Here is a 25,157-nt window from a genome sequence, read left to right on the forward strand (position 1 = left end):
GTCCCCGCGCGCTGCTGACGCACACCCGGGGGGGTTTCAGAGGTTTATTGGCATTAAGCTTAAATCTGTTCCTAATTGACTGAAATGGAACCAAAATAAGGCTGGTTTGAATCAAAATTGGAGCAGGCACTGGGGGCAAACCCCAGCGGCCTCAAACCAGCCCGCGTGGCTCCCCGGGGACGGACCCCCCCACCGCGCGCTCGCACATGGGTCCCCGGGGAGAAAAAACAGCCAAAACTGCTTCCCGGGGGGGCTGCGCCGAGAGGGGGGACACCCGTGAAGCCCCCGCCGCCCCTTTCATTCCAGAGGCTGCTCTGGCTGGTGGGGAAGGAGCGAAACCTCCGTGCCCCCCGCAGCCGGGTGGCGCTGGGGGGTCCCCTCGGTGCCGCGGGGCTGCAGCGCCACGGGGCCGGCGGCACGGGACGGGCTCCCAGGGCCGGCCCCCCCCGCCTCCCGCCATCCCGTGTCCCGGGGGGGCCGCGGGGCCGCGCTTCGCCCCGCCCGCCTTCCCGCTCCGCGCCGGCGGGGCCGGGGGGGGCGCGGGTGGTCCCGGGTGGGCGCCGGGCGCCCCGTGTCGTGCTGCTGGCGCTGGGTCCCCCGGGGGCTACAACTTATCGCCGGGAAGAACCTGCAGAGAGGAGCAGAGCCCCGCGTCGCCGCCGGCCGCAGCGTCACCCCGTGTCCCCCCCCCCACCGACGTCCCCAGGGTCACCCCGAAAAAAATAAGTGCGAAAGGCTCCTTACCTACCTGGTTGCGTGTTTTGTGCGATTTCTGCAGCCAGGCGCGCCACTGGTCGTAGAGCTTGATGCCGAGGTTGGAGCAGCCGTAGGCGTGCTTCTTCACCCACCCGAAAAACTGCTTCAGCTCCCGCCGCAGCGTCGTGTTCTGCTCGCCCCCTTTGGGGTCGCAGCCCCCCGCCACTCGCTCTGCGGGGACAACAGGGTCAGCGCCACGGGGGGGACGCGCGGCTCGACCCCCCCGTCGCCGCCGCGCTGTGAATAATGGTGGGCGAGAGGGAAACGAGCGGATTTTTGGCTTCCTGCTGGGAAAGCCGAGCTCAGAATTGGCTCCTTTGCAAGAAATCCAGGTGCTGGGCACGGCGCGGGGACGGGCCCCCCCGCACATCCCGTTTGCGCAGGGAGGGGCGCGCAGGGCGCTCACCGCTGCGCGGGGTGGAGGCGGCCGTGGGGTTGCTCCAGTCGCTCCAGATCCCGGCCTTTTTGGAGCCGTAGATGCCGAAGGGGTTGCAGCGCACCTGGACGAAGTAGACGGTGCCGGGACGCAGCCCGGCCAGGCGGCAGGAGGTCTGGTTGCCCACGTCATCCACCACCTGGGGAGGGAGGAGACGGCGACGCTGGCACCGTCGGGCGTCCTGTGACGTCCCGTGACACCCACGGGTGACACCGCCCCACCTTCCACTCCGAGCTGTCCTCCACGCGGTACTGGATCTGGTACTTGGCTTGGAAGAGGAAATCCTTGAGGGCCGGGGGGGAGCTCCAGCGCACGCTCAGCTGGTCCTCCAGGTCCCCCACGCGGCTGACGTGCACGTTGGACGGCGGGTCGGTGGTGACTGCGGGGAAAGGGTTAAAAGAGCCGCGAACGCAAAAAAACCCTTGGGGAAAACAGCCTAATTGGATTCGGAGCAACGGTGACACCGGGCAGCATCACTCACCCACGTCCAGGATGTCCAGCATGACGACGTCGGACACGGCCACCCCCAGGCGGTTGGACGCCTCCACCCAGATCTCGTAGGGCGTGAAGAGCGCCAGGTCCTTGGGGATGTGGCAGGAGTAGGGCCCGGCCGTGTGGTACTCCTGGCACGTGTTGTCGCGGCCGTACCACCTGCGCACGGGCGCTGAGTGCCGGCGCGGTCCAGGGGGATGCTCACCCACCCCCGGAGCCAACGGGACCCGCCGGCTCGGTTACCCGCCGGCTCGGTTACCCGCCGGCTCGGTTACCCACCGGCTCGGTTACCCACCGCTCAGCACCACCGGGATCAAACCGGCGAGGCGCTGGGTCGCTGGTTCTCACCCTCCTCCCCGGCACCCACAGAGCGTGGCCGAGACCCGAGGAAACTCATCACACCGGGAGGCATCACGGACCCCGTTACCCTGTCCTGTGAGCCTTAAATCCCGTCATTTTAAAGAACAACAGGAATTACGGCAGGCGCCCACCTGAGCTTGTACTTGAGGGTGTAGTTGGTGTGCAGGAACGTCTCCCCTTCCGTCCCCGGCGCCCACGTGCACGTGAGGTCCTTCATGTTCTTGGACCAGCAGGTGATGTTGACGGGTTTTTCTGGGGGTACTGGGGAAGGAAAACAATATAAAATAAGAGTGGGGATGAAATGGCAGAGCAGTGAAATTCAGCCCGTGGTGACGATGGGCAATGACACCTCGGTCCCCAGGTTCCTGTGCTGCGAATGTGTTTGCTGGGGGGGTTTAAGCTCCTGCCTGGCCCGGCCCTGCCTGCGCCCCGGAGCTGTTTTCTTCCAGCAACACCAACCCAAAAAAGCAAATCCAAGCTGCGTTCCCAGCTGAGCCTCTGTATTCCTGGGACGTAGCATCGTCCCTAAAATAGCCCGAGATAAAAATCTTACGGTTATTGATTCGGACAAGCGTAATTTTGCGGAGGCTTTGCCAAAAACGAGCCTTGCTCTGCCGCGCGCTCCCGCGAGCCGGGACGGGAACCGCGGGGTGGGATCAAAACTAAAGCAAAGAAAGGAGCAGCCGCCAGCGAAGCGTTTGGCAACACCCCCGGGCGCCAATCCCCGCGGGGATCCCCCCAAAAATCCTCCTGCCGGTGACGGGGGGGAACCCGAGCCGGCGCGCGCGGCCGCCCCGACGTACGTCCAACGTAAAGGCAGGAGCCGGCCAGGATGCCGCCGTCGCTGCTGTGGCACACCAGGTTGTCCCCGGACTGCTGCTTGGAGCCGTTGAGGCGGGCGAGGGACACGCCGAGGGTGCCGGGGCCCAGGGCGCTGTACGAGGCCGCGGGCAAGCGCCGCCCGTTCAGCGTCCAGTACAGGTCCTGGGCGCGCAGCGCGGAGCCGGCGCTCACGGTGCACGTGGCCACCAGCGAGGAGCCGATCAGCAGCGTGGGGTCCTGGGGGGAGATCACGGCCGGGTCTGCACCGGAGACAAGAGGGGGGGTTCGACACAAAAATCATATAGGCCTGTTTTTTCCGTCTTTACATCCATTTTATATCTATTTTTTCCATCTTTAAATCTATTTTATATGTATTTTTCTATCTCTAAATCTATTACATATCTATTTTTTCTCTATATCTATTTTCCATCTCTTTTTCTCCATTTAGATCTATTATATATCTATTTTTCTCTATTTAAATCTACTGTATATCTATTTTTTCTGTCTTTAAATCTATTATATATCTATTTTTTCTATCTTTAAATCTATTATATATCTATTTTTTCTCTATTTATATCTATGTTCCATCTCCTTTCCTCTGATTAAATCTGTCTCCTTTTTCTCTATTTAAATCTATTATATATCTATTTTTTCTATCTTTAAATCTGTTATATATCTATTTTTTCTCTATTTATATCTATGTTCCATCTCTTTTTCTCTGATTACATCTATTTTCTATCTCCTTTTTCTCTATTTAAATCTATTATATACCTATTTTTCCTCTATTTATATCTATTTTCCATCTCTCTTTCTCCATTTAAATCTACTTCCCATCTCCTTTTTCTCCATTTAAATCTATTTTAAACCTCCTTTTCCAATATTTAAATCTATTATACTTTATTTTTCTCTGTTTAAATCTATTTCCCATCTCCTTTTTCTCCATTTGAATCTGTTTTCTCCCTCTTTTTCTCCATTTAAATCTATTTTGAACCTCCTCATCCTATATTTAAATCTATTCTAAACCTCCTCTTTCTATAATCAAATCTATTTTCTGCCTATTTTTTCTATATCTAAATATTTTATGGCCGCTTTGCTTTATTAACTGTATTTTGCCTCTGTTTTTCTCCATATCTAAAGATATTTTATAGCCATCTTTCTATATTAACTGTATTTTATGCCTTTTTTCTATATCTAAATATATTTTATAGCCATTTTTCTATATTTAACGTGGAGCCATTGTCTGTATTTAACTATATTTTATATCCATATTTCTGTATTTAACTGTATTTTATAGCCATTTTTCTATATTTAGCCTTATATCATTTTTTTCTATATTTAAATATATTTTAGATCTATTTGATCTATTTAAATATCCGTGTATCTGTATCACAGGAGCTCAGGAGGTGCTGGGGGCTCCTTGGTTGAAGCAGGCGGGGGGTTCAAGAGCCTTTGGGGGGGTCTCTGTGACAACGGGGGGGGTCTCGGTGACGCTCTGGTTTAACCAGGGCCAGCTTATGGCTTTGCAGATTTTGCACAACAAAAGGATTTCAAAAGCAACTACAGAGAGTTTGGGGGCATTTCCCCCCCCATCGGTGCCACCACCAACGCCGGCGCTTCCCGGCACCGACCGACCCAACCGCGCGCCCCAGTTCTGCCCAAACCCACCCGTGGGCCCCCCCACGCTGGGCCCCCCCCACGCTGCTCCGTTCCGTGTCCGTCAGCCTTATCGGCTCCGCCGCACGCGCCGGGCGCATTTCCCCAAATTACCTCCCGGAAAGTGCCGCGACCTCCTCTCCCCTCCGACCCCTCTCGGCTTTCAGCGCCACCTCCGCTCCGGCTCCCCCGCCGTAATTAACCCTCCAAACCCCTCGTTACCCAGGGGGGGATCTTAATTAGCGGTGGCCGCTGTCGCTTGGGGCGTGCTCAGGGGTAAAGGCGTCCGGGTGCGGAGGCGTTTGGGATGCATTGGGGTCCTGAGCATCCCTGGGTGGCCACACAAATCCATCCCCCCAAGCCACAAACCCATCGCCAAGGGGGGTTCAGCCCCCTGATTCCCACATCATCCAGCGCCCCCTCCCCAAAAACCTCCACCCCACCGCCCCCCCAGCGTGCGCCGATACCCGACCCGGCGCTCCGGGCCCTAATTCTCCTAAATCTTAATCTAAACAGCACCAGAAACACACACGAGCGCCGTAAAACAGACATTTCCCGTCCCCCGAGCGGGACCCTCTGAAGGGGCCAATTTGGTATATTTTTATTATTTTTATTTTAATTTTTCCCTGCGATTTCCCCCCCTCTCCGCAGACACAACGGCCAACATGTGTTTTAAAAGGGAAAAGTGTGAAGTTTTCAGATTGGAGAGGAAAGAGACGCAGGAGCCTGTGGAATGCGCGAGCTGCAACCAAAATACCTGCTCGGGGCTTTATGGCTTTCCTACTCGAAAAAAAACTGCTGATCAGGTGCTAAGTAACGCTATAAAGTAAAACCACATTTCCAAGGTGTCGGGAACGCTTGTGCTTTTCTTCCGAAGGGCCAGATTTCATTTTAGTTTTATATCGGGGCTGGGAAAGAAAAGGAAAAACCTTCCGATAAGTGTCAGAGATCGCGCAGCTAAAACAGATTTATTGAGATGTGCGGGGGGGTTAAGGGAAAATGATAGAAATAATTGCCCTGGAGAACAAAAGGGAATTTGGGCAGCCCTGAATTATGCAGGAAAAATACATTTTTAAAAAAATATATACATTTAGGGCTCTTCTAAAGCTCGAGCAACAAGGTTTGCAGGCGGACACGGTGCCCAAAATCGCTTTATTTCTCCTTTGGACTGGTTTTTGCCCATCTTTTTCCCTTTCTCTTGCCCGAGTGGCATTGCTGGTGCCCACCCCTCGGCGCGAGGAGGGGTTTAGAAAAAGCCCAGGCATTCCAGCCAGCGACCGAGCTCAACCGACGGGAAACATTCGCGCTCTAAAAGGAGATTTGGCTTCGCCTTCCCCAGCGCCGCACGTCGAGGGGCCGTGGGGCGAGCGCTCCCCCCGCTGCACCCGACGTGGGCAGGAAAATGGGGTCCCGGGGGTGGGAAACGGGCTGCGAGCGGCACCGGGTGTCCCCAAAGCACCGAGCGCCAAAAGGAGACTCATGTTAACGGCTCCTCAAGGGACTTTCGGAGCGTTTTTCCTCCCCTTTCCGCTGCTGCTGCAATTCCTGCTCTAATTATTGTCCCCGCTAATGACACAAATGGGTCAGGGGGTGCCAGGGCCCGGTGGCATCGCCGGCGCTGGGGACACGGGAGGTGCCAAGCGGTGGCTTTTTCTTGGCGGGAGCTGCCGAGGCGTCGGAGCGAATATCCATGGATCGCCCTGAGAAATTCCCATGGCGGGAGGAAGCCGAACTTCCTGCGGCGCGGAGCGGGGTCCCAACTGCCCTTCGCTCGGCCTGGGGGAGAGGGATGAGGTGCAGGGTGGGACAAGGGCTCATTGGGGTTGAGGGCTCTGCGGGGATGGGGGGGACCCTCCCATGTCCCCCCCCAGCAATGGGGGATCTTGATCCCCCAGGGGCTGAGCCCACAGGTGGCACCTCCCGGACCTGCCACCGCCGGGTGGGACCCCCCAGATGAGCATCATTGTGAAGCCCCCCCCAGGGGGATTTTTTTTTTTTTTTTTGGGGGGGGGGGGCGGAATTCATTGTTCTCTGTGGGGGAGGGAGCTCCCTGTTGTTCTGGGTGGGGAAAAGGGGGATTCATTGTTCTCTGGGATGGAGGGGGGGCACGGCTCTCCGGTGGGGAACGGGGGGGTCCCTGTTGTTTTTAGCAGGAGGAGAGGGGTCTCAGAGGCTCGGGGGGGGGGCAAAGGGGGCTCATCGCTCCCGGGGGTGGGAGGGGTCGGTTGGGGAAGGGGTTCGCTATTGTTCTCCGGACACAGGATGGGGGTTTCCATTGTCCTGGGTGGGGAATGGAGCCGCATTGTTCTCCGGGAGGGGGTTCTGCGGGCCGGGGGGGGGAAAAGGGGGTCCCACACTTCTCGGGGAGGGGGCGTCCCCTCTTCTCTATGGGGACAGAGCGCACTCGCTGCTCCCAGGGGAGGCGGGGGGATCCCTGCTGCTCTCGAGGATGGGGGGAACAAAAAAAGTTTCCTCTATTGTTCTCTGCGGGGAGAGAGGGGGGTCCCGGCTGGGCTGCGGGGACAAGGAGGGAGCGGGTCCCGCCTGCCTGCCGGGGGAAGATGTGGGGTCCCGGCTGCCCTTGGCAGGGGGGGTCCCTGGTTTCCCGCAACGCGCAGCCCCAAGGTGCGCCCGGCGATGCCCCCGGCGATGCCCTCGGCGCTCCCGGGGCCGCTCCGCATCTCCGAGGGGTGGGGAGGGGGACACAGACACCGCCCGGCCCGAAATGAACGGCGGAATCTCCGGGGGGAGATCCGCGCAGCGCCCGCCCCGGCCCCGACGGGACCCCCCGGCATCGCCGCCCCCCCCCCACCTCCCCGCTCCCACCTTGCGGGCGCCGCCCGGTGCTCCCGGTACTCACAGGCGAGCGGCTCGGCACGGAGGAGGCGGATGCAGAGCAGGAGCACCGCGGGGAGCAGCGGTAAGGGCGGCATGGCCGGCTCCGGTGCCCGTCGGTGCCCGGGGCGGCGGAGCGCACCGGCACGTCCGGGGAAGTCCCGAGCAAGTCTGAGCAACCCCCCGGTTACCAAAGCCCTAAATGCCGCCCTGGCCCCGCCCCGCCCGGGCCCGGACCCGCCCCCGGGGGGGCAGAAAGGCACCGACCCCGGGGCCCCGCCACCGCGCTCCGCTCCCGGGCCCGCTCCCGACAAGCGGTGCCTGCCCGGCCGCGCCCGGCGCTGCGCGGGATGCTGCACCCCCCGGCGCCCCCGGGGCCGGTGTCCCGCTCCCCCCGGCCCCGCGGTAGGTGAGGAAGAGCCGCCCCGGGGCCGCCTTCCCACGGTGACTCATGCGCGGCCGCCGCGGACCCTCCCGCGCCCCCGGGGCCGCTCCCGGCGCTGCACCCGCCGCCCAGCCGGTCTCCCCGGGATCCTCCCGCCCCCCCTCAAGTGGCTTTAGGAAACCTAAATCCACCCTTTTTTCTGTTTTCTGGTGAGGGGTGAAAATGGGAAAATCTTCCCGTAAATCCCGATGTTTTCTATCAAACCCAACATCTTTGTTTTTCACCAACCCCCCCCCCCCACCACCAAAAGGTGGGAAAAAAGCCCCGAATGGCTCCACACCCTGCTGAGACGGGTTGTTTTTTGGGTCAGCCTGGCAGTGCTGGCGTGTCCGCTTGTGCCACCAGCTCCATGGTGAAGCCATCTGTCCGTGTCCCGGTGCCTCCTCCTGTCCCCACGCCCAGGATTTGGTGGCACCAAGAGCTTTGCAGACCCCATGCAGGTGGCAGAGGCCTGGGACAGCAGGTTCCAGCTGTGACAAAGCCACCGTCCCCAAGCGTGGGTGGGACTGGGAGCCCTGAAACTGTGGACCGTGGCCACGGTTGAGGTTTGTGGGTGACTCTGGGGGCTCAGAGCTAGGGGGGGACACTTCCAGCCCATGGGGACATTGTCTGGTGGCCTTCACTGTCCCTTTGCTCCCTGTCCCAGCTCCCTGCATCCCCTGGGCTACAAGGACAGGGACATCACTCCCTGCAGGGCACGGAGCGTGGGGGGACAGAGCCAGGGTGGCAGGGACACCTCGGTGACCCAGGACACCCCTCCCGAAGGGGTGACACTGTGAGTCAGCCCCTGCCCCAAGGCGCCCGGGGGGATCCGAGTCCTGTGGCCATGCGGGGACACTGCGTGGGAGCCAGCGCAGGGCTCGGAGGTGTTGGCACCAGCCGAAGGGACCGCACAGATTAAAAACCCAATAAAAAAAGAGGGCGGGAGAGAGACAGAACAATGCCTTTTCCCATCGTGCTGCTTTTTGGAAGCTTCTGAACTGTTTTTGTTGAAATTTCCCAAAAATGTCAGGCTCCGGGAGCCACCCAGCCTGAGAAACTTCAGCCCCAGTGTCCGCAGTCTGGCCGAGTGAATCACGGCCCCCCCGGGGCTGGCGGCCGCCCCCGCTCCCGACCCACCGCCCGCATCCCCCCGGAGCCCCCAGGCCGGGAGCCAGCGCTGGGTGCTGGGGGGCGGGAGGGGGAGAAATCACCCCCTGCAGCTGGGGACCAGCAGCTGCCCACCTGCCTGGGGGGTGTCACCAGCAGAGGGGACATGGATGGCTCCAGCATCAGAAGGTGGCTTGAGGCTTTGCTGAGGGGTCGGGGGGAGGATGTCCCCACTGGTGTCATCTGGGATATACCCAGAGTGTCACCTTGGATGGCTCAGGGATGTTTGCTCTCCCTGACCCACGGCAGCATCGGGACCCGATGCTGTGGGGTGGGGACAGGGTGTGGGGACAGAGCTGGCCCTGCCATGCCCGTGGTCCCCAAACCTGCACAGCACCGAGGTGGTGGCAGGATCCGGCCAGGGCAGGGAGCAGCGGGGGGTGACGGAGCCGCTGACCTGCGCTCTGAGTCAGCGCGTCCCTCGCTCCGCAGGCAGATGTGGGCAGATGTGGTCAGCGCTGCCCTTTGACAGTGACCTTTAAAGGGCTGCTCACGAGCCACCGCACTCGCAGGCACCGGCTGGGAGGCAGGATCCGGCCCGAGAGCCCCCCCGACCCCCAGGCCGGGCTGTCGGCGTCAGCGCGATGGTCCCGCGGGGCTGGCGCGGTCCGGCTGCCCCCCCGTGTGGCTCCGTTCCCAGGGCCTCTTCGCCCTGTTGCGGTGCAGGATCCGGCCGTGGGGCCCAGCTCCCCGACAGCCACGGGCTCCCGCTCTGTGACCCCCCCAGATGGATCCAGGACTCCAGGGTGGCCCTGGTGAAGTCCCCAAACCCGGGCTGAGCATCCTCGGTCCGGCTTCCCACCAACCATCACCTTCCTGCCAGCCCTCCATCATGTGTCACTGGGGCTGGGCCCAGCACATCTACCCTGAATTAATCTAATTACTTGATTTCCCAGCCAGAGCTCACTTCATAAAACCCTTGGACAGAGACAGCATCTGGCTCAAGGGCCAGGGTGTAAAAAACAAACAACAAAAAGAACCCAAAGCCCAGCAAAGCGGGAGGAGAGGCGCAGCCGAGCTGCCTCGGACTGCCTGCATCCTTTTAAAGTGACCTGGGGGAAAAATAAAGAGGCTAGAAATGCAAAGAATCCAGCAGTCAGAGTTTTCTTTATATTCCTCTCAGTCACATTTCCACATCCACGGGTAATTTATAACCCGCTTAACCCTTTCCCTGCCAGCCCCCCCCAGCACAGCCCTTTCCCTCAAGAGCATCCTCGCAGCGGCCGCCGCACCTTCCCGCCTTTGTTTGCTTTGGGAAGCACAAAAAGTCCCGCGATGGAGTTTGCTGATCTCTACAGGGGGGGAAAAATGCGTTTGATGTCAAGGGGGTGCTTGAGCACATGGGATGGGCTCTGTGGGTTCGGAACGTGGGGTGACAGGTTCCCTGAGCGTGGGGACACCCCAGCCAGCGTGGGGGGAGCCTGCGGCTTCAGGAAAGGCTCCAGAAAATAGCAAAGCAAACCAACCCCCAAAAAAGTAGGTCAGTAGTGATAAATGCAAAAGGCATCGAGTGTTTCTGGAGAGGGGTGGGAAGAGGAGGGAGGGCCGGGAATTACCCGACTGTAAATATTTGCCAACTTGAATGTTATTGCCTGGGAAAGGGGATTTTTTCTGTTAAAAGGCGGGTGGGTGGAGCGGGGGCTGGCGCCGGGCGCAGCGCGGGCAGGTGCAGCGGCAGCGTTGCCCACCGGCCGCTCTGCCCGCGGTGCTCCGGGCACCCGATCCGGTGGGTTTTGGTCCTTCCGGGGGTGGGGGCTCCGGCTCGGTCCCTCCTGGCCACTGGAAACCACACCTGCGGCGCGGTGCCGTGATTTACGGTGACGGCCCCCAATCTATCCCATTTACTTGGCCATTCGTCACTGGTGCCGGACACGAAGCGGAGGGGCTGGATGGGCTCCAGGAGGGGGAAGGGGGGAGCAAAGCCGACCTGGCAGCCCCGCCAGCCCGGCCGGAGCACATTTTCTCCCGGCCCTGGTTTGATTAACAAGATGAATAAGCTGGCGGAGCACAGCGGGGCGAGGAGAGGCCCCAGTCCCTGCTCCCGGGGGGCACAGGGCTGCGCTCCCCCGACCATCCCCGTGGGGATCCAGCCACCCCCATCCCGGTCCCCCTTCCCCAGGGTGTGGAGCACCCCTCAGCCCTGAGCTGGGACCGGGAGAACCCCTTTCCCTGTTACGGGGTCCTGCCATGTGTTCCCCATTAGGGCTGGAGGTTAGTGAAGTCCCCAGCCCTCCTCCTCCTCCCCCCGGGCCCACTTTGGGGTGCTGCCATAAATAAGGCGAAGGAGCAGGGCAGCAGTGAGCACGGGGCCAAGTCTGTGCCTTTTATGTCTTTTAAACCCTGCAAAATCAAAGCTGTAAATCTGGGGTGTCGGGGAGCGCCCAGCGCCCTGGCTGGCGTGGGGCCCTGCAAAACGGGGTGTGGGTGGGATGCGGCACCTGCGCATCCCCCGGTACCCGGCCCCTGCTTGCCCTCCCGCACCCCCCGTCCTCCTGCATCCCCCGGTCTCCATGCACCCCGCGTTCTCCTGCACCCCCCGGTCCCCGTGAGCCCCCGGTCCCCGTGCACCGCCGTTCTCCTGCATCCCGTGCTACCCCTGCATCCCCCTCTGCCTGAGCATCCCCCAGTGTCTGAGCATCCCCCGTCCTCCCGCATCCCCCGCTGCATCTCCCGGTGCCCGTTCACCCCCCCATCCTCCCGCTTCCCCCCGCCGCTCCCGGCATCTCCGCTCCTCGCCGCCCGCCGGTGCCGGCGGAGCTGCGGCAGGATGCGGCGGCTCCCCCCGCCCCCGGCTTCCCCCGCCCGCCGCACGGCGCGTCACGGCGGGGCCGGCAGCGGCGGCGGCGGCGGTGGGTGCGCTCCGCTCCGCGCCGCTCCGCGCCCCGCGCTCGCCATGGCCGCCCGCCGCCCCCGGGCCCTGCTCGCCCTCGGCCTGGCCCTGCTCGCCACCGCCGCCGCCGCCGCCGCCGCCACCGACCCCTTCTTGTCCCAGCTCGGGGACACCGCGGGCTGCCGCGGGCAGTGCGGCCGCAGCCTCCCCCGCCGAGCCGCCGCCGTGAGTCCAGGGGCACCGGGGGCGGGTATCGGGGGCACCGGGAGCACCGGGGGTACTGGGAGCACCGGGGGTACCGGGAGCATCATGGGTACGAGGAGCACCGGGGGTACTGGGGGCATCGGGAGCACCGGGGGTATGGGGAGCACCGGGGCTACTGGGGCATCGAGGGTATCGGGAGCACGGGGAACATCAGTAGCATTGGGAGTACCAGGAGCATCGGGGACACCAGGGGGACCGAGCACATCGGGGGTACCGGGAGCACCAGCCCCCCCACCATGGGCATCACCACTGCATGGCCCCATAACAGGCCCCCGCTGCGGGCAGCACCGGGGGGGCACTGGGAGCACCGGGGGGGGCACGAGGGGACCCCCAGTGTTCTCCTCCACCACGGCTTTGGGGTGCCTCCAGCGAGGGCATCCACCCCGGTTCTGGGTGTCCGCAGCAATTTTACACATCCCAGCGCCCCCCAGGTCTCACCCACATCAGGTTTGGGGTTCCCTCCTGCACCCCATCGCTGGTGCTGTGGCACAGGGACAGCCAGGGCGAGCGGGTGACACCGTGGCAGTGGTGCGGGCCATGGCAGCAGGGACTGAGATGGGGCTGGGTGCTGGTTGCTGAGCTGGAGCATCACGGAAAGCACCGGATCGGAGCTGCCATCGCCGTGCCGCGCCGGGGACCACAGAGGGGTCGCGTGGTGGCACCCGGGACTGTCCCCAAGCCCCCGTGGTGGCAGGGCCGTATCTAGGCCAGCGCCTTGGCAGGAGCCCGCGTGGCCCCACTGCCGGGGGATGGAGCTGTTTTCCCATCTGGCCCCCCCCACCAACACCCAGCCCTGCCCACGCTCCCCGTGGGGCCACCCAGCCCTGCGCCCCCAGTGCTGTGTGTGCAGTGACCCCCACGTGCACGCCTCCGCTGTGTTCCCAGCCCCTCGGTGCATGCACCCCCATGCACACGCGCCCCCGAGCAGCCACCCCCCCCAGCCCATGGCCACGTGCCCCAGCAGAGGTGTGGGGGCTCGATGGGGACGAGGCCACATGCAAACCCCAGCGCTGGCTGCAACCCGGGGTGCGAAGGCAGCTCTCCCCCCCAGGGACACTGTTGCCCCCGGTTCAACGTGCCAGCCCCGGCCGTGGTCCCGCGGGAGCGTGGGGGTGCCCGGTGCCCCCCAACCCGGTTGCAGGGGTTCGCAGTGGGGGTCCAGTGCGGCCACCGGGCTGAGCCTGGTGCCAGCTCTTGGTCCTCCTCCTCCTCCTCGCTGCAGGATGCTGTTCTCAACGCCTGTTACCGGGGCTGCCGGCTGTTCTCCATCTGTCACTTCGTGGATGCGAGCGCCGAGCTGAACACAACCAGAGCCGAGTGTGAAGCAGGTGAGGGGCCGGCAGCCGAGTGTCCCCCACATCCCGCGGGGGCCCCCCACATACCGCTGGCACCACCGCGACGCCTCGACCCTCACAAGCATCCTGCCCTGGGGCTGCATCTTAACCCCCCTGCAGACCCAGTGGGGTGCAGGATTAGAGTCACTGGGTGTAAACTGGGAGGGGTGTGGGGGTTTTGGGGACTCAGCAGAGGGACTGAGCATCCCCTAATTCTGCCCCCTTCCTGCCCCCAGCCTGCACCGAAGCCTACAGCAACGCGGAGGAGCAGTTCGGCTGCGTGACCGGGTGTCGCAAGCAGCTGCCCGAGGTGGAGAGCAGGAGGGAAAAGGTGAGAGGCCGGGGAGATGGGGATGGGGACCCCCTGTCCCCCCCTTCACCCACCCAGCCTGTCCCTGGTGCCACGGGCCGTGGCTCCACCACTGTCCTATGGCGCTTTGTTCAAAGCATAAAGCCCAGATTAACTGAGCTCAGCCTGGGCTGCCGGAGCCTTGGGTCGGGGACAGCGGTTGCACCCAGTTCCCAGGGTGAGAAGCTCTGCCCAGTGATTGTGGCAGATTCCCCCAGTTTTGATCTGTTATCCTTCCCAGCAATTAGCAGTGCTTTTTCCTGCTACATTTAATTAATTCAGCTTTTGTCCAATTAATTAAATCAGACTTTGGCCCAAGGTAGGAGCTTTTGGCTTTGTACACGTGCAGACAAAGATGAATTTGTGCAGTAGGAAGCTGAGGCTCCTTCAAAAACCACTTTGCAGCCTGTTTGTGAGACCCTCCCGGTGCCTGATCCTGTTTCCCGCCCCGCGCGGGGTCGGGACGAGCACCGGGGGGCGAGCGGCTGGTGGGAAGGGCCGTCACCCCTTCACCCACCCAAAGCGTTCTTCCTTCGGCTTCCCAGACGAGCAGGCAAAGCAGATTTAGTATAATAATTAGATACAGAATCTGACCTATTTATTTCCTGTTTGCTGCTCTGACCGTGCAAGGGGCTGTCGGAAAATGTTGGAAGCCGGTGGCAGGGAGCAGCCAAGCGGATTCCAGCAGGGATGCTTTAAAAATAACAAACCGCCGCGACGGCCAAGAATCCAGGGCACGGGGAGGCTGCCAGGAGAGAAAACGCCCTCGGCATCTCGGGGCCGCTCTGCTCCTATTGTTTAAAGAATGGTGTGAGCGGGGCTGCCGAGGGGTGGGTGACAGCCCTGGCACTGGGTGACAGCCCTGGGGACACAGCCCCAGGCTCCGGGACCCTCCTGGGGCTGGACCACGGTCCTGCACATCCCCGGCCCTGAGCATCCAGCTCAACCCGGCCACATCCTCAGCTCATCTTCATCCACGTTGTCCCCTGGATTGGGTGACAAGGGGCCAGCGGTGACATGATGTCCCTGCTCCTTTGCAGAGCCTGGAGCTGAAGGAGCCGTCATTCTCCATGTTGGATTTGGTCTCCACCTTCTGCAATGACATTGTCAGCTCTGCCCAGAGCTTCATCTCCTCCACCTGGACCTTCTACCTGCAGGCAGACGATGGCAAAGTCGTGGTGTTTCAGGTGGGGGTGTCCCGTGTCCCCTCCCTGCTGGGCGCCGAGCGGTGGGGACCCCGTTGCTCATCGCTTTCTCCCTCTTTCGGTGCCACCAGTCCCAGCCCGAGATGGAATATCCAGTATCCGAGGTGCAGGAGACCCAACCGGAGCGGCCGGGACGGAGGTCCAGCCCCCGCATCCCCCAGCCCCACACAGGTATGGGGGCCCTGGGCTGCTGGGGGGTGGGCTGCGATCCTCCGAGCCCTCTCGGTTCTCATCTGATTTCTCCAGAGCTAAACAAATGTCCCGCTTCTCGGGTCCGATTCGCATCCCACACCCCACACCCACACAGCGGAACCCCTCCAAAAAGCTTCTGGGATCCTCAGCAAGCAGAGAGTCCCTGGAGGGGGGAGAGGGGACCCCCTGGCACCCCTGCACCCCATCGTGTGCCCACGGAGGGTGCCCGGGCTCAGCACCACCTTTCCCCTCCAGGCCCCCGGGCGAAGGGGGAGAAGCCCCTCGGGAAGGAGCCACGGGGCAAAGCCAAGGGGCAGCACACGGAGCCCCCCCCGCCGGAGCACGACTTCCTCGGCTGCATGTCCAAGTAGGTGCAACGCGGGGGCCGGGGGGAGCTCGGGGTGCTGGACACGCTGGAGGGGATGCTCCAGCGCCCCCAACAACCCCCCAGCCCATGCCCTGCCATAAACTCGTTCCGTTTTCTTTGGCGGGGGGCGGCGGGGTGTTACAGGCGCTCGGGCCTTCCTCGCTGGATCCTGGCCGCCTGCCTCTTCCTCTCCATCATGGTGATGCTGTGGCTGAGCTGTGCCAGTTTGGTGACAGCCCCCGAGCAGCACATCAAGACCCAGGTACTGGGGGAGTCCTACAAGGGTTCCCTGACACCCTGGGTCTCCCCATCGCTGCTGGGTGGGATGTAGCCAGGGTGTTCGTGGTCCCCATGTGTCCATGCTGTGTGTCCCCAGCCAGTCCCGCAGTCTGGGGACAAAGCGGGTCGTGTCCCCTGCTCCCTGTGCCATCCCCTCCATCTCTTTTCCAGCCTCTGAGCATCAACGGGGACAAGGAGTACCTGGAGGACCTGGATGGCCCCGGCACCTTCCCCCTGCCACCCGTCATCGCTGTCACCCTGTGCCCCACGCACGGCGGCGAGGACGCGGGGCCACTACCCCTCAAAGTCGACCTAGACAAGACCATCCTGTAGCGCTGCCACCCTTCTTGTCACCTCCACGCCACCCCCCCCCGTCACTATCCCTGTGGCATCGTCCCCAGCTCTGTTCCCCTGGCTGCCCCATGTCCCCAGCTCCCAGAGGGACATCTCTGGCTCTGGCATGGTGGGGACAAAGGGGACGATGCGGCTCAGCCCCACTGTCCTCCCTGGGGACAGCCGCTGCGGAGGAGGCTCCCGGGAGCCGGGCAGCGGCTTTGCCTCCTCCGTAGATGTGCTGTTTGCTGGGATCCTGGTTTCCAGAAGAGCTGCCAGAGCTGGGGGAGCCCGTCCTTGCCGCGGGGCTGTCCATCCCCTCCCGACCGGAGCCCCTGGGTGGCACAGCCCTCCGGGCACGGCTCCAGCGCCGGGCAGGAGGGAGCCGGCTGCCGCGGGGGGATGGAGCCAGTGTCTGCAGCGCTCGGCGCTTGGGCTTGGCACATCCCCGGCCTCCCACCTTGGGCTGAGCCCCCGAGGCGCCGGCTCCGGCCCTGGGAACTCCCTTCCGCCGGCCGGAGCCGATTGCCTCGGGGACCCGAAACGTGGCGAATGGATTTGGCGTTGGCAGCCGCAGAGAGGAGCGGATCTCACCCATCTCGCCGCCTCCGTGCCCACGCGGAGACCCAGCCGGCTCCTTCCCGGAGCTGCAGAGGGGCCCCAGGATGGCCGTGTCCCCTCCCTGCTCCGCAATGTCCTTGGGGCAATGCCAACAGGTCGCGAGTGGGACCGAGCAGGGGACGAGGTGGCAATTCTGTGTCTCGTGCTCCTGGCTCATGCCCGAGCTCAGGCGGGAGCTGCTGGGATGCTTCACCCTGGTGCAGCATCCCTGCCCGGCACCGGCGCTGGAGCTGATGGTGGGACCGAGCAGCAGCCGGCAGGACACACGGGGACAGCCCTGGGGTCTCAAGCCAAGCGGGGACCCCCGGGCTCACCCCAACACAGCTCCTCGGCGTGGAGGGGTCCCCTCCCTGCCCTGCTCCGCGGGCTCTGCTCCCCCTCTCCCCGCCATTCTCCATCACTTGACTTTGTGTGTTGTTTTGTGGTTTGATTCGCACCGGCATGTGGTTCCTCGCCCCCCGCATGGGGACACCCCTGCGTTTGGGAGGGACAGCTCAGTGGCAGCGGTCCCTGCTGTCCCCGCGGTCACCTAACACACCTGTACAGATTAACTTATTACCTGCGACTCCCTGCCTTGGGTTTTTTGGGTGCCAGCCGCTCCCCGGAGCTGAGCGGTCTCGGGGGGGCCCTGGTGTGGTGGGGTGGGGGGGTCTCATCCCCAGCCCCCACCGGTTTTGTGCTGCTCCATGTCACTGTCACCTGTGCAACATATCTGGGTTTGGGGAACTGGGTTTGGGGGGGGTGGCAGCGGGAAGGGGGTGTCGTGTCCATTTTGGGGTACATTGTCGCTTTTTGGCCGCTCGGCTCAGTGTAAAGCTCGGTGGAGTCTGTGGTGCTGTCCTGGTCACGGTGGCTCTCAGGGTCCCCGAGAGGGTGGTCACAGAGCCCCCCTGGCGTCACTCCAAAGGGCAAACCCAGCGCCAGGCTGGCTGGGCAGCGCGGGCGGCGGGGAAATAAAAGGTTTGTACCAGAACCGGATGAGTCGGTGGCTTCACGGGGTGCCCTGCGCTGGCTGGGGAGGGCACAGGTCCAGTCCCAGCTCACCGTCCCATCTTTACAAGCTGAGCCAGGACTAAACCTGTGGCAAACGACAGAGAAATCCCCCGCGCAGGCTGTTTTGCACGGACACGGCGCGATGCTCGTCTCTGCGGGGCCGGCAGGGACACCGGATCGAGAGATTCAGCATCAGGTTTAAGATGAGATGCTGCGTTCCCTGGGGAGCTGGAACCAGCCCATGGGCTTTGGGGTCGGTGGGTGCTGGGGGTGCATGGGCAGGGGGCTGTGCACCCCAACATATGCAATCATTTTGGCTGGAAGAGATGCTCAAGATCAAGTCCAACCATTAACGCAACACTGGCACTAACCCATGTACTTTTTCAGCTGTGACTCGTACTGAGCCCCCCAGCACCCACCCGCAGCCCCCCAGGTCAGGCAGCACCTCCCCGTCCTGGCTCCGCATCCCGGAGAAAACCAGCAGCCGAGGCCAGAAGAGCCGCAGCCCCTCGGGGCCCCGCGCCGCTGCTGGCTCCGGGGCCGGGACCCCGCTGAGCTACTGAAGTGCTAAAAACGAGGCGGCTCCAGGACTTTGCGTGAGCTTTTGTGTCGTGCTTGGCATGGGGAGAGCTCGGCTGTGGTGTGGACGCGGGCGCCGGGCCAGGACAAATACGCACAAACACACGGCTCGGGGGAAAGGTGGGTGCGTGCACGTGCGAGCGTGTCCCAGCCCTCCCGCCGGGCAGCCCCGGCGTGTCCCGCTGACGTGCACAACCTGATTTACTCTTTCCCTCCTCAAAATGGGTGCTGGGCTGTTGGCGGGTGTTTTTCAGTGGGAAAAACCTTTGTTCCCCCTCTTCTTTCTATGCACGCGTGGGCTCATGCGTGCAGCTCAGCTCAGTCTCCTCCTCGCAGCTGATGGGTGCAGGAGAGGAAACGGCCTCAAGTTGCGCCAGGGGAGGTTGAGGTTGGATCTGGGAACAATTTCTTCCCCAAGGGCTGTGGGGCATTGGAACAGGCTGCCCAGGGCAGTGCTGGAGTCACCATCCCTGGAGGGCTGGACAGACGGACATGAGGTTCTCAGGACATGGAGCTGGGACAGGGGTGGGTTATGGTTTGGCTCGATGATCTTTAGAGTCTCTTTCAACCAAAACCAGGAGCAGAGAAACCCCAGGATGGTGCTGCCCTGGGGGTGAGGCTCCCAACGCGGGGCTCTCTGCACCCCCCAGCACGGGGTGGTGCGGGGGGGTCAGGGGGCGAGATGGGTGCGGACAGCTGGTCAGCCCTGCCCGCCGCGGGCAGCGGCTCCGAGCGGGTCCCCTCCTGGGACAGGAGCCGGGCTGCAAACCGTGGGACAAGCTCCTCGCCTTTAAACTGGAGTCAGATTCCTTGTTGCTGGCTCGGGGTGCAGGAAACTGTGCCCAGGAGCAGGTGAGGAGGGACCCCACTCCAACGAAAAGGAGACGCATGAAATTAGCTGGTTCCACTCCCCCCAGCAGGCAGCCGGGGGCTTTTCCATCCAACGCCTTTTCCTTCTCATTCCCCGTTTTATTTTTGTTTCACAGGGGAAGCGAAATTCATGGTGTGTGGCCCCGTCGGCCAAGAGAAGAGCAACGGGCAAGCCAGCCGGCCATGGAATCGCACCCTCCATCCCATGGAGGTGCAGAGGACATGGGGGACCACGAGCCCGCGGTGGGTCACGTCCTCATGGCAAGCATCTGTGCGCCCGCGCTCACCGCCCACGTGGGGAGAAATGGCCTCGAAAAGTGCGGGGAGGCCAGCAAGCTGTCCCCCATGCCTCCGCCATGGACCACCTGCTTGTGTGATGCCACGGCTCCGTCTCTCTCAGATGTGGAGGGTTTTGGGGGTTTTGCTGGCCGGGGTTTGGTTCTGTGGCCCCACGGCTGCATTGGGCTGCTGTTCTCGCCTCCGGAAAATGTCCCTTTTTCCCCCCTGCCCAGCAAACCTCAGCTGCCGGGAGCTGGCCTGGCTCCACCGCCGCTCACACGCTCCAGCTGAGGAGCTGGACCATGCAGCAAATGCATTTGTGCACGGATTTCCCTCCCCTCTCGCTGTCTGTGTCGTTCTCCCATCAGGGATGACTTGGGGAGCGCTCACAGCTCATCGTCCCACTGTTGGATGCCTGGAGGCCTGTGCTGAGTCCCCCCAGGACATCTCTGCTTGGGGTCCGTGGTGCAGGGATGCCACAAGGAGTGGGACGGCAAGGTGGGGAATGACTCCAAGAAGCCCCTGCCCTGCACGCACGCGTGCCAAGCCCCAGTTTTATGATTTGTGACTCATTCTCCCAACTTGGAGTGGCTGTGGTGTTGAATCATCTGGGTCTGTACCCATCGCTGCCCTTTGCTTCTTCCCGCGCGCATCCTGGGGAGATGCTGCCGGACACAAAGCAGCCGGGGGGAGGTTTCTTGTTCTCATCTCATGTGGGAGAAATGAGGGTCTTCCGTGAGAAAGCATAATCGGGAGGAAACAGCGGGTTTGGGCCTTGCCAGAGCAGAGCTTTTGAAGATGAAGCAAAAAGAGCCTGGGCTCCTATCTCAGCTGGGGAAAGGATATTTTCTGGCTGCTCCAGCTGCCTCTCGCTGCCCCTGGCCCGGCTCCTGCGAGCACATGGCTGCAATCCGGCGCTGTCCCGACCGCCACGCAGGGCTGTAAATTCAGCTTTAACCCCCAGGGAGGTGAGTCTCCATCCGGAGATGGAGCGATGAGGATGAGGATGGAGGGTGGGGAGTTGGACGGGGGTTCAAAGCGACCTCCGGCAGCGCCGCTGGTCCTGGCACCATCCCGGCCCCGCACGTGGGAGCTGAGCCCTTGTCTTTAAAAATGCTCTTTCGAACCGCGCTGGGCACCATCCTGGAGTGGCAGCGGAGTTCACGTGGCCTTCAAGGATGGAAACCTCATGGTGCTGCTGCAACCAGGCTGGCAGGGCAGCGCCGGGCCCGGCAGCCACCCGAGAAAACACGGCCGTGGGTTTCCTCTCCTCGTCCTCCTTCCTATGACCTACCCCAAAGAAGCAGAGCCACGGGTGATTCAACATCAACAAAACCAAACGAAAAACAATCTCCTCGTGCTAATGGGATTGGTTCTGTCCCTACCACGCACATTCCAGCCCGGCTCGAGGGACCGCTCGGGGCCGGTGGCGGGGGGAGAAGGGGGAGGCTTAATGAAGCCAAATTATTCTCCGTCTTCAAATGTCAGAGTTCAGCGTGGTGCCGCTGGCTGGACCTGGCGCAGCTGCTGTGCCGCGGCGATGCCGTGTGGAGGCGAAGCGCCCGGCTCGGCAGCGGCACGGCGCGCCTGCGCGCAGCCAGCCCCGCCGCCAAGTGACATGCATTTTCCATTCCCTGGGCTTCATTACTTCTTGGAACGCAGACCTCGCTCGCCGGGCCGCGAGGGGCTTTCGCTTCCCTCCGTGTTTATTTTCGCTGCCGTGTGTTCTTTTGCCAGGTGAGGAGCGCAGCCAAGGCTGGTCCGGGGAAGCGGGGATGTGTGGTTGTGGTTTGGCCGGGTGGATGGGAATCGGGCTCCCTTAAGCGCCGTGGCGGCGGCACCTGCTCACCTTCAGGCGCTGGAGCCGTCCCCCCCGATTTCACAGGCTCGACACGTGTGCTTTACACCACAGCATGTGCAGAGGGGATTTGCTGGATCGCGGCCTCGCGCCGGTGCCGAACGGCGCCGGTGCTCGCCAACACCTCCAGCTGGCGTGGGAGCCGGCTCCCGCGGGTGCCGCGTGCGTCAGCTCGCCCCGCCGCGCGTGGGAGTGGAAGGAGCCCAAGGCTTGTAAAAGAAGGTGTTGAGCTTCCCCCAAACCAGCTCCCCGGCGGCTTTGCTGTCAGCTGCCCGCTCGCTCCTCACCGCAGGGCACGGTGATGCCAATGCCGGCCAGCGGGTAACGCTGCTCGGGGGTGGGAGCCGGGTCATGGAATCATAGAATTATAGAATGGTTTGGGTTGAACGGACCTTCCAAGCTCATCTAGTCCAGCCCATGACAGGGACATCTTCACCAGCTCAGGGTGCTCAGACCCCGTCCAGCCTGGCCTGGGATGTCTCCAGGGATGGTTCATACACCACCTCTCTGGCCAACCTGGGCCAGGCTCTCACCACCCTCAGGGCAACAATTTCATTATATCCAGCCTGAATCTCCCCTCTTTTAGTTTAAAACCATCACCCCTTGTCCTGTTGTTACAGACCCTCCTAAAAAGTCTGTCCCCATCGGTGGGTCGTCTCCACTGACATCCCCCCCATGTCCCCAGGGCTGGTGGCCGGTCTCAACCGCGGAGTTTTTATATCTGCGTTGACAACTGGCAGACATGCTCAGGGGGAAAAGGAGAGAGCATCTCACCTTCACCAGCCTCCCAGGAGACACCGAGAACGTCTCAGCGAGCTCAAACATCTCTCAATCTGAACAGGATCATGGGGAGATGCAGGCGGGTAAAATGAGGTAAAAATGGGGTGAAATAAAAGGGAGGGAGAAGGATCAGCTCAGGCGACGCCGTGGCGCATCTTCACATGGAGGTCGCCAGCACACATCCCAGCCTGTGTGCTCAACCCCTCCCTGGGATTACACGGGGATTAGCAGAGAGCGGTTGAGAGAAACCGAGAGGAATTAACACCGGTCAGAAGTGCAGGCACCAAAAAAGCCCCGCGACAGCCTCCAGACACGCGCGACACGGAGACGGAGCTGTGTCGGTGGCTGGCGCTGCGCGAGAGGGAGGTCACAGGCTCCTGCATAACCCTCGCAAATAAAGGAACGGAGAGGCTTTGTGCTGGGGAAAATCTAGCAAGAATTGAGGAGAAAATAAGACAAGGCTCGTTGCGGCCAGCTGTCCTCCTCCACCCAACGCAAACCGCGCGAGCGACCGCGCCGCGAGGAATTCCTGTTGCTGAGCGCCCGCGGGATGAGACGCAAAGGTCGGAGGAAAAGGCAGCGCTGCCAGCTCATGATTTTGTCATTAGTCTCACAGTGCTGGACGCAGATTTTAAAGCCCCAGCTGTGGGAGTCGTGGGATACGCGAGAGCTTGGCTTGCAGCGAAAGGTACATTGCTAGACCTCATGTTTTGTAGCGGAGGAAGAAAAAAAAAGGAGAAAATATGACTCAAATACATCCCGATGGCTTAAAATGAAGATCAGAAAGAAGAAGAATGTAAATAGTTTGGAGTTTATGATATTCTTTTTAACCCAGTCAGTTAGATTTGCGGTTTTACAGCAGAGCGCCGCTCCCCACAGTAGGAATACCAGGACTGCCTTGATATACTGTGTGTGAGGGATAAATATATTAAAGTTGTGCGAGTGGCTCAGATGCTGCACTAACACTGGTCGTAAAAATCACCTTAGATATAAGGCAGGCTCCTTGGGGAAGGGGCTAAGTGCACTCAACAAATAATGAATAGAAATAAAAATAAATATCAAATGGCCCATAAAATCAAACAATAACGGTAACTAAAAAGTTCCTGGATTTGCTGTGAGAGATAAAATCCCATCAGCGGTATGAAATAACGAGAAATACCCCCTTTTGGTTCCTTCTCCACATGACCCAAGTCAGCACGCCTGGTCACCAGAGTAGTTATGGAATACATCTTCCTTCCAGCGTCTTATAAATGCATTTTTCATGCTTTGAGAGACCTTCTGGGGTTCGATTTAACCGGGATCTGGGGAACATGTGAAAGGCATTTACAGCACGCGGCACAGCCTGGTTTTTCCTGCGGGGAAGCAGAGGTGTAACGTTCGCAGCTCCCACTCCGCAGCGAGCGGGCAGCGCGGCCGGGCTGCTGCGCCTTCACCGAACCCAAATACTGCACTCAAAATACCTATGTGGGCCTAAAAAAAAATAAAGGGAAAGCATTTCTTTCAAATATTTTAAAAGTGGGGTGTGCTGCAAAGCCAAAGCTACAGGAATCGGCCCCAGGAGAGAGGGGAAAGTATCAAATGAAGCAGAGCTGGTGTCTGAGGAAGCAGGAGGAGCGCGAGGGGTTCGTAAGGAGGGGCAGGAGCCCCCCTAAATGCCAGCGAAATGTGCAGAGGTGTGGGGAGCCACATTCGCTCCTGCAGCCCCGGCTTGTGGGCAGCACTGCCCGGTGGAAAGGGCGAAACCCTGGGGATGAGCGGCTGCGGGCTCTGCCGAGGGCTGTACGGCATCAGCTTCCATCCGCTGCCTCTCCTCCCGCTGACATCTCCTCTTCTGTGTAGGTCGGGTCTAAAATAACAGGGCCCCGAGGTCCTGGCTGGGGTCTCCGTGCGCCGCAGCAATACAAATAGCAAATTAATAAGTCCTGCTCCCCTTTCTCCCAAAGGTTTTACGAGGCTTAATTAATGAAGGTCTGTAAAACGCATTTGGAGCTGGGAATGAAATGTGCTGTGGAAATGCCAAATATTTTTAATGCTCCAGCAGATTTAGAAGGTTTAAATAAGAAAAATACACAGCTTTGCCTCTGAAACAGATTGCTCTCCTTGAAGCGAAGGGCTCCAGAACATGAAGTTTTCATCAGGCTGACTTGAAAGAGTATTTTCACGGCTTTCCAAGCGCGTTTATTCTCATGTACGCATTCCCCCTTTCCCTTATACAGATGTGGACGCCGAGGCATGGTAAATCAAAGAAATTCACCCCCGGACCTTGGCAGAGCCACCGCTATGAATAATTTCCTGATTTCCACCGATGACTGGAATGCCCTCTAGACCGTCCGCTCTCTCCAGATGCGCGCCAGCTTTAGAAATTACACGGACCCCGCGATGCTCAGGCCTCGGCTCCGCCGGTCGCTTTGGGGAGAGCCGGGAGCAACTCCGACGCCGACCATGAGCGGGGACACAGCGAAGGCATCTTTGGCACCGAGAGGGTGCAGCCGGAGGACTGACGACAAGACTGCACCCTCTGGAGGGTACTGCTGCTCCTGCACAAAGCGTTTGTGGCAATAAAACCTGCTCCATAATGGTCCGGATGGTGTGGCAGGAGCTGTTGTCCCCAGGATGATGAGGAGCAGGGTTGTCCCCACCGTCCGGGGCTGGTTGCACACACAGGTGGTCCCTGCAGGAAACAATTAATGAGTCACATGTGAATCCTGAGGGGAAAATGAAGTGTTTGGGTGTGGGACACGGGCGGGGCCATCGGCTGGTGCTGGATGATGGTCAGCTGGAGAGTGGTGGCGTGAAGAGGCCATGGTGGCCTGTGGGGTGGTGACAGCCCCCGAGACCCCTCAGCCAAGGGATGGGGACAGACCCCAAATGCTCTCAGCCATGGGGGAGTGACAACCCTCAGCCAGCCTGTGGCTGTGGGGAGGTGACAGACCCCAGGGCTCTACATCAGATGGTAACAACCCCCTGGACCCCTCAGCCGTGGGGCAGGCACAGCTGTGGGGAGGTGACAGACACGGGGACCTCTGAGCCATGAGGCAGTGACAGAGCTGCGCAGATCCCCTCAGCCACGGGGAGG

At 61.3% G+C, this 25,157-nt stretch overlaps 2 protein-coding genes and 1 long non-coding RNA gene across 4 annotated transcripts; 2 read left to right on the forward strand and 1 right to left on the reverse strand.

Annotated features, from left to right (window-relative positions):
• Positions 1–488: 488 nt before the first annotated feature.
• CRLF1 (cytokine receptor like factor 1) lies at positions 489–7,620 on the reverse strand. Of its 2 annotated transcripts, none has more exons than XM_082071742.1 (8): positions 7,380–7,620; positions 2,848–3,126; positions 2,176–2,305; positions 1,674–1,843; positions 1,414–1,571; positions 1,163–1,331; positions 749–927; positions 489–628 (listed from the first exon to the last, which is right to left on the reverse strand). In XM_082071742.1, the coding sequence occupies exons 1-8, from the start codon at positions 7,450–7,452 to the stop codon at positions 605–607; spliced, it is 1,182 nt and encodes a 393-aa protein (XP_081927868.1). In that variant the 5' UTR covers positions 7,453–7,620; the 3' UTR covers positions 489–604. The 2 variants fall into 2 exon arrangements, with proteins under 2 accessions (XP_081927868.1, XP_081927869.1); XM_082071743.1 differs by having other exon boundaries at positions 493–628; positions 745–927.
• A 4,221-nt stretch (positions 7,621–11,841) lies between these two features.
• TMEM59L (transmembrane protein 59 like) lies at positions 11,842–16,101 on the forward strand (the record flags this gene model as incomplete). The annotated part of the gene is made up of 8 exons (XM_082072144.1): positions 11,842–12,003; positions 13,265–13,370; positions 13,613–13,707; positions 14,766–14,912; positions 15,002–15,101; positions 15,378–15,489; positions 15,634–15,751; positions 15,940–16,101. The coding sequence occupies 8 exons, from the start codon at positions 11,842–11,844 to the stop codon at positions 16,099–16,101; spliced, it is 1,002 nt and encodes a 333-aa protein (XP_081928270.1).
• Positions 16,102–21,063: 4,962 nt separating this feature from the next.
• Positions 21,064–24,604, forward strand: LOC309449639. Its single transcript, XR_014185979.1, has 3 exons — positions 21,064–21,180; positions 21,987–22,174; positions 24,298–24,604. It is a non-coding gene; the product is annotated as an uncharacterized lncRNA (long non-coding RNA).
• Positions 24,605–25,157: the final 553 nt, after the last annotated feature.

The sequence above is a fragment of the Streptopelia decaocto genome (genome assembly GCF_964273445.1).
Source record: "Streptopelia decaocto genome assembly, chromosome: 24".
Taxonomy (NCBI): Eukaryota; Metazoa; Chordata; class Aves; order Columbiformes; family Columbidae; genus Streptopelia; species Streptopelia decaocto.

Coding starts and splice junctions, on each gene's coding strand:
- CRLF1 (XM_082071742.1), bottom strand. CDS start 7,452: ATGCCGCCCTTACCGCTGCTCCCCGCGGTGCTCCTGCTCTGCATCCGC. Junction 2,306..2,847: donor CTCCTGCCTTTACGTTGGAC/GTACGTCGGGGC, acceptor TTCCTTCCCCAG/TACCCCCAGAAAAACCCGTC. Junction 1,332..1,413: donor AGGACAGCTCGGAGTGGAAG/GTGGGGCGGTGT, acceptor CTCCCTCCCCAG/GTGGTGGATGACGTGGGCAA.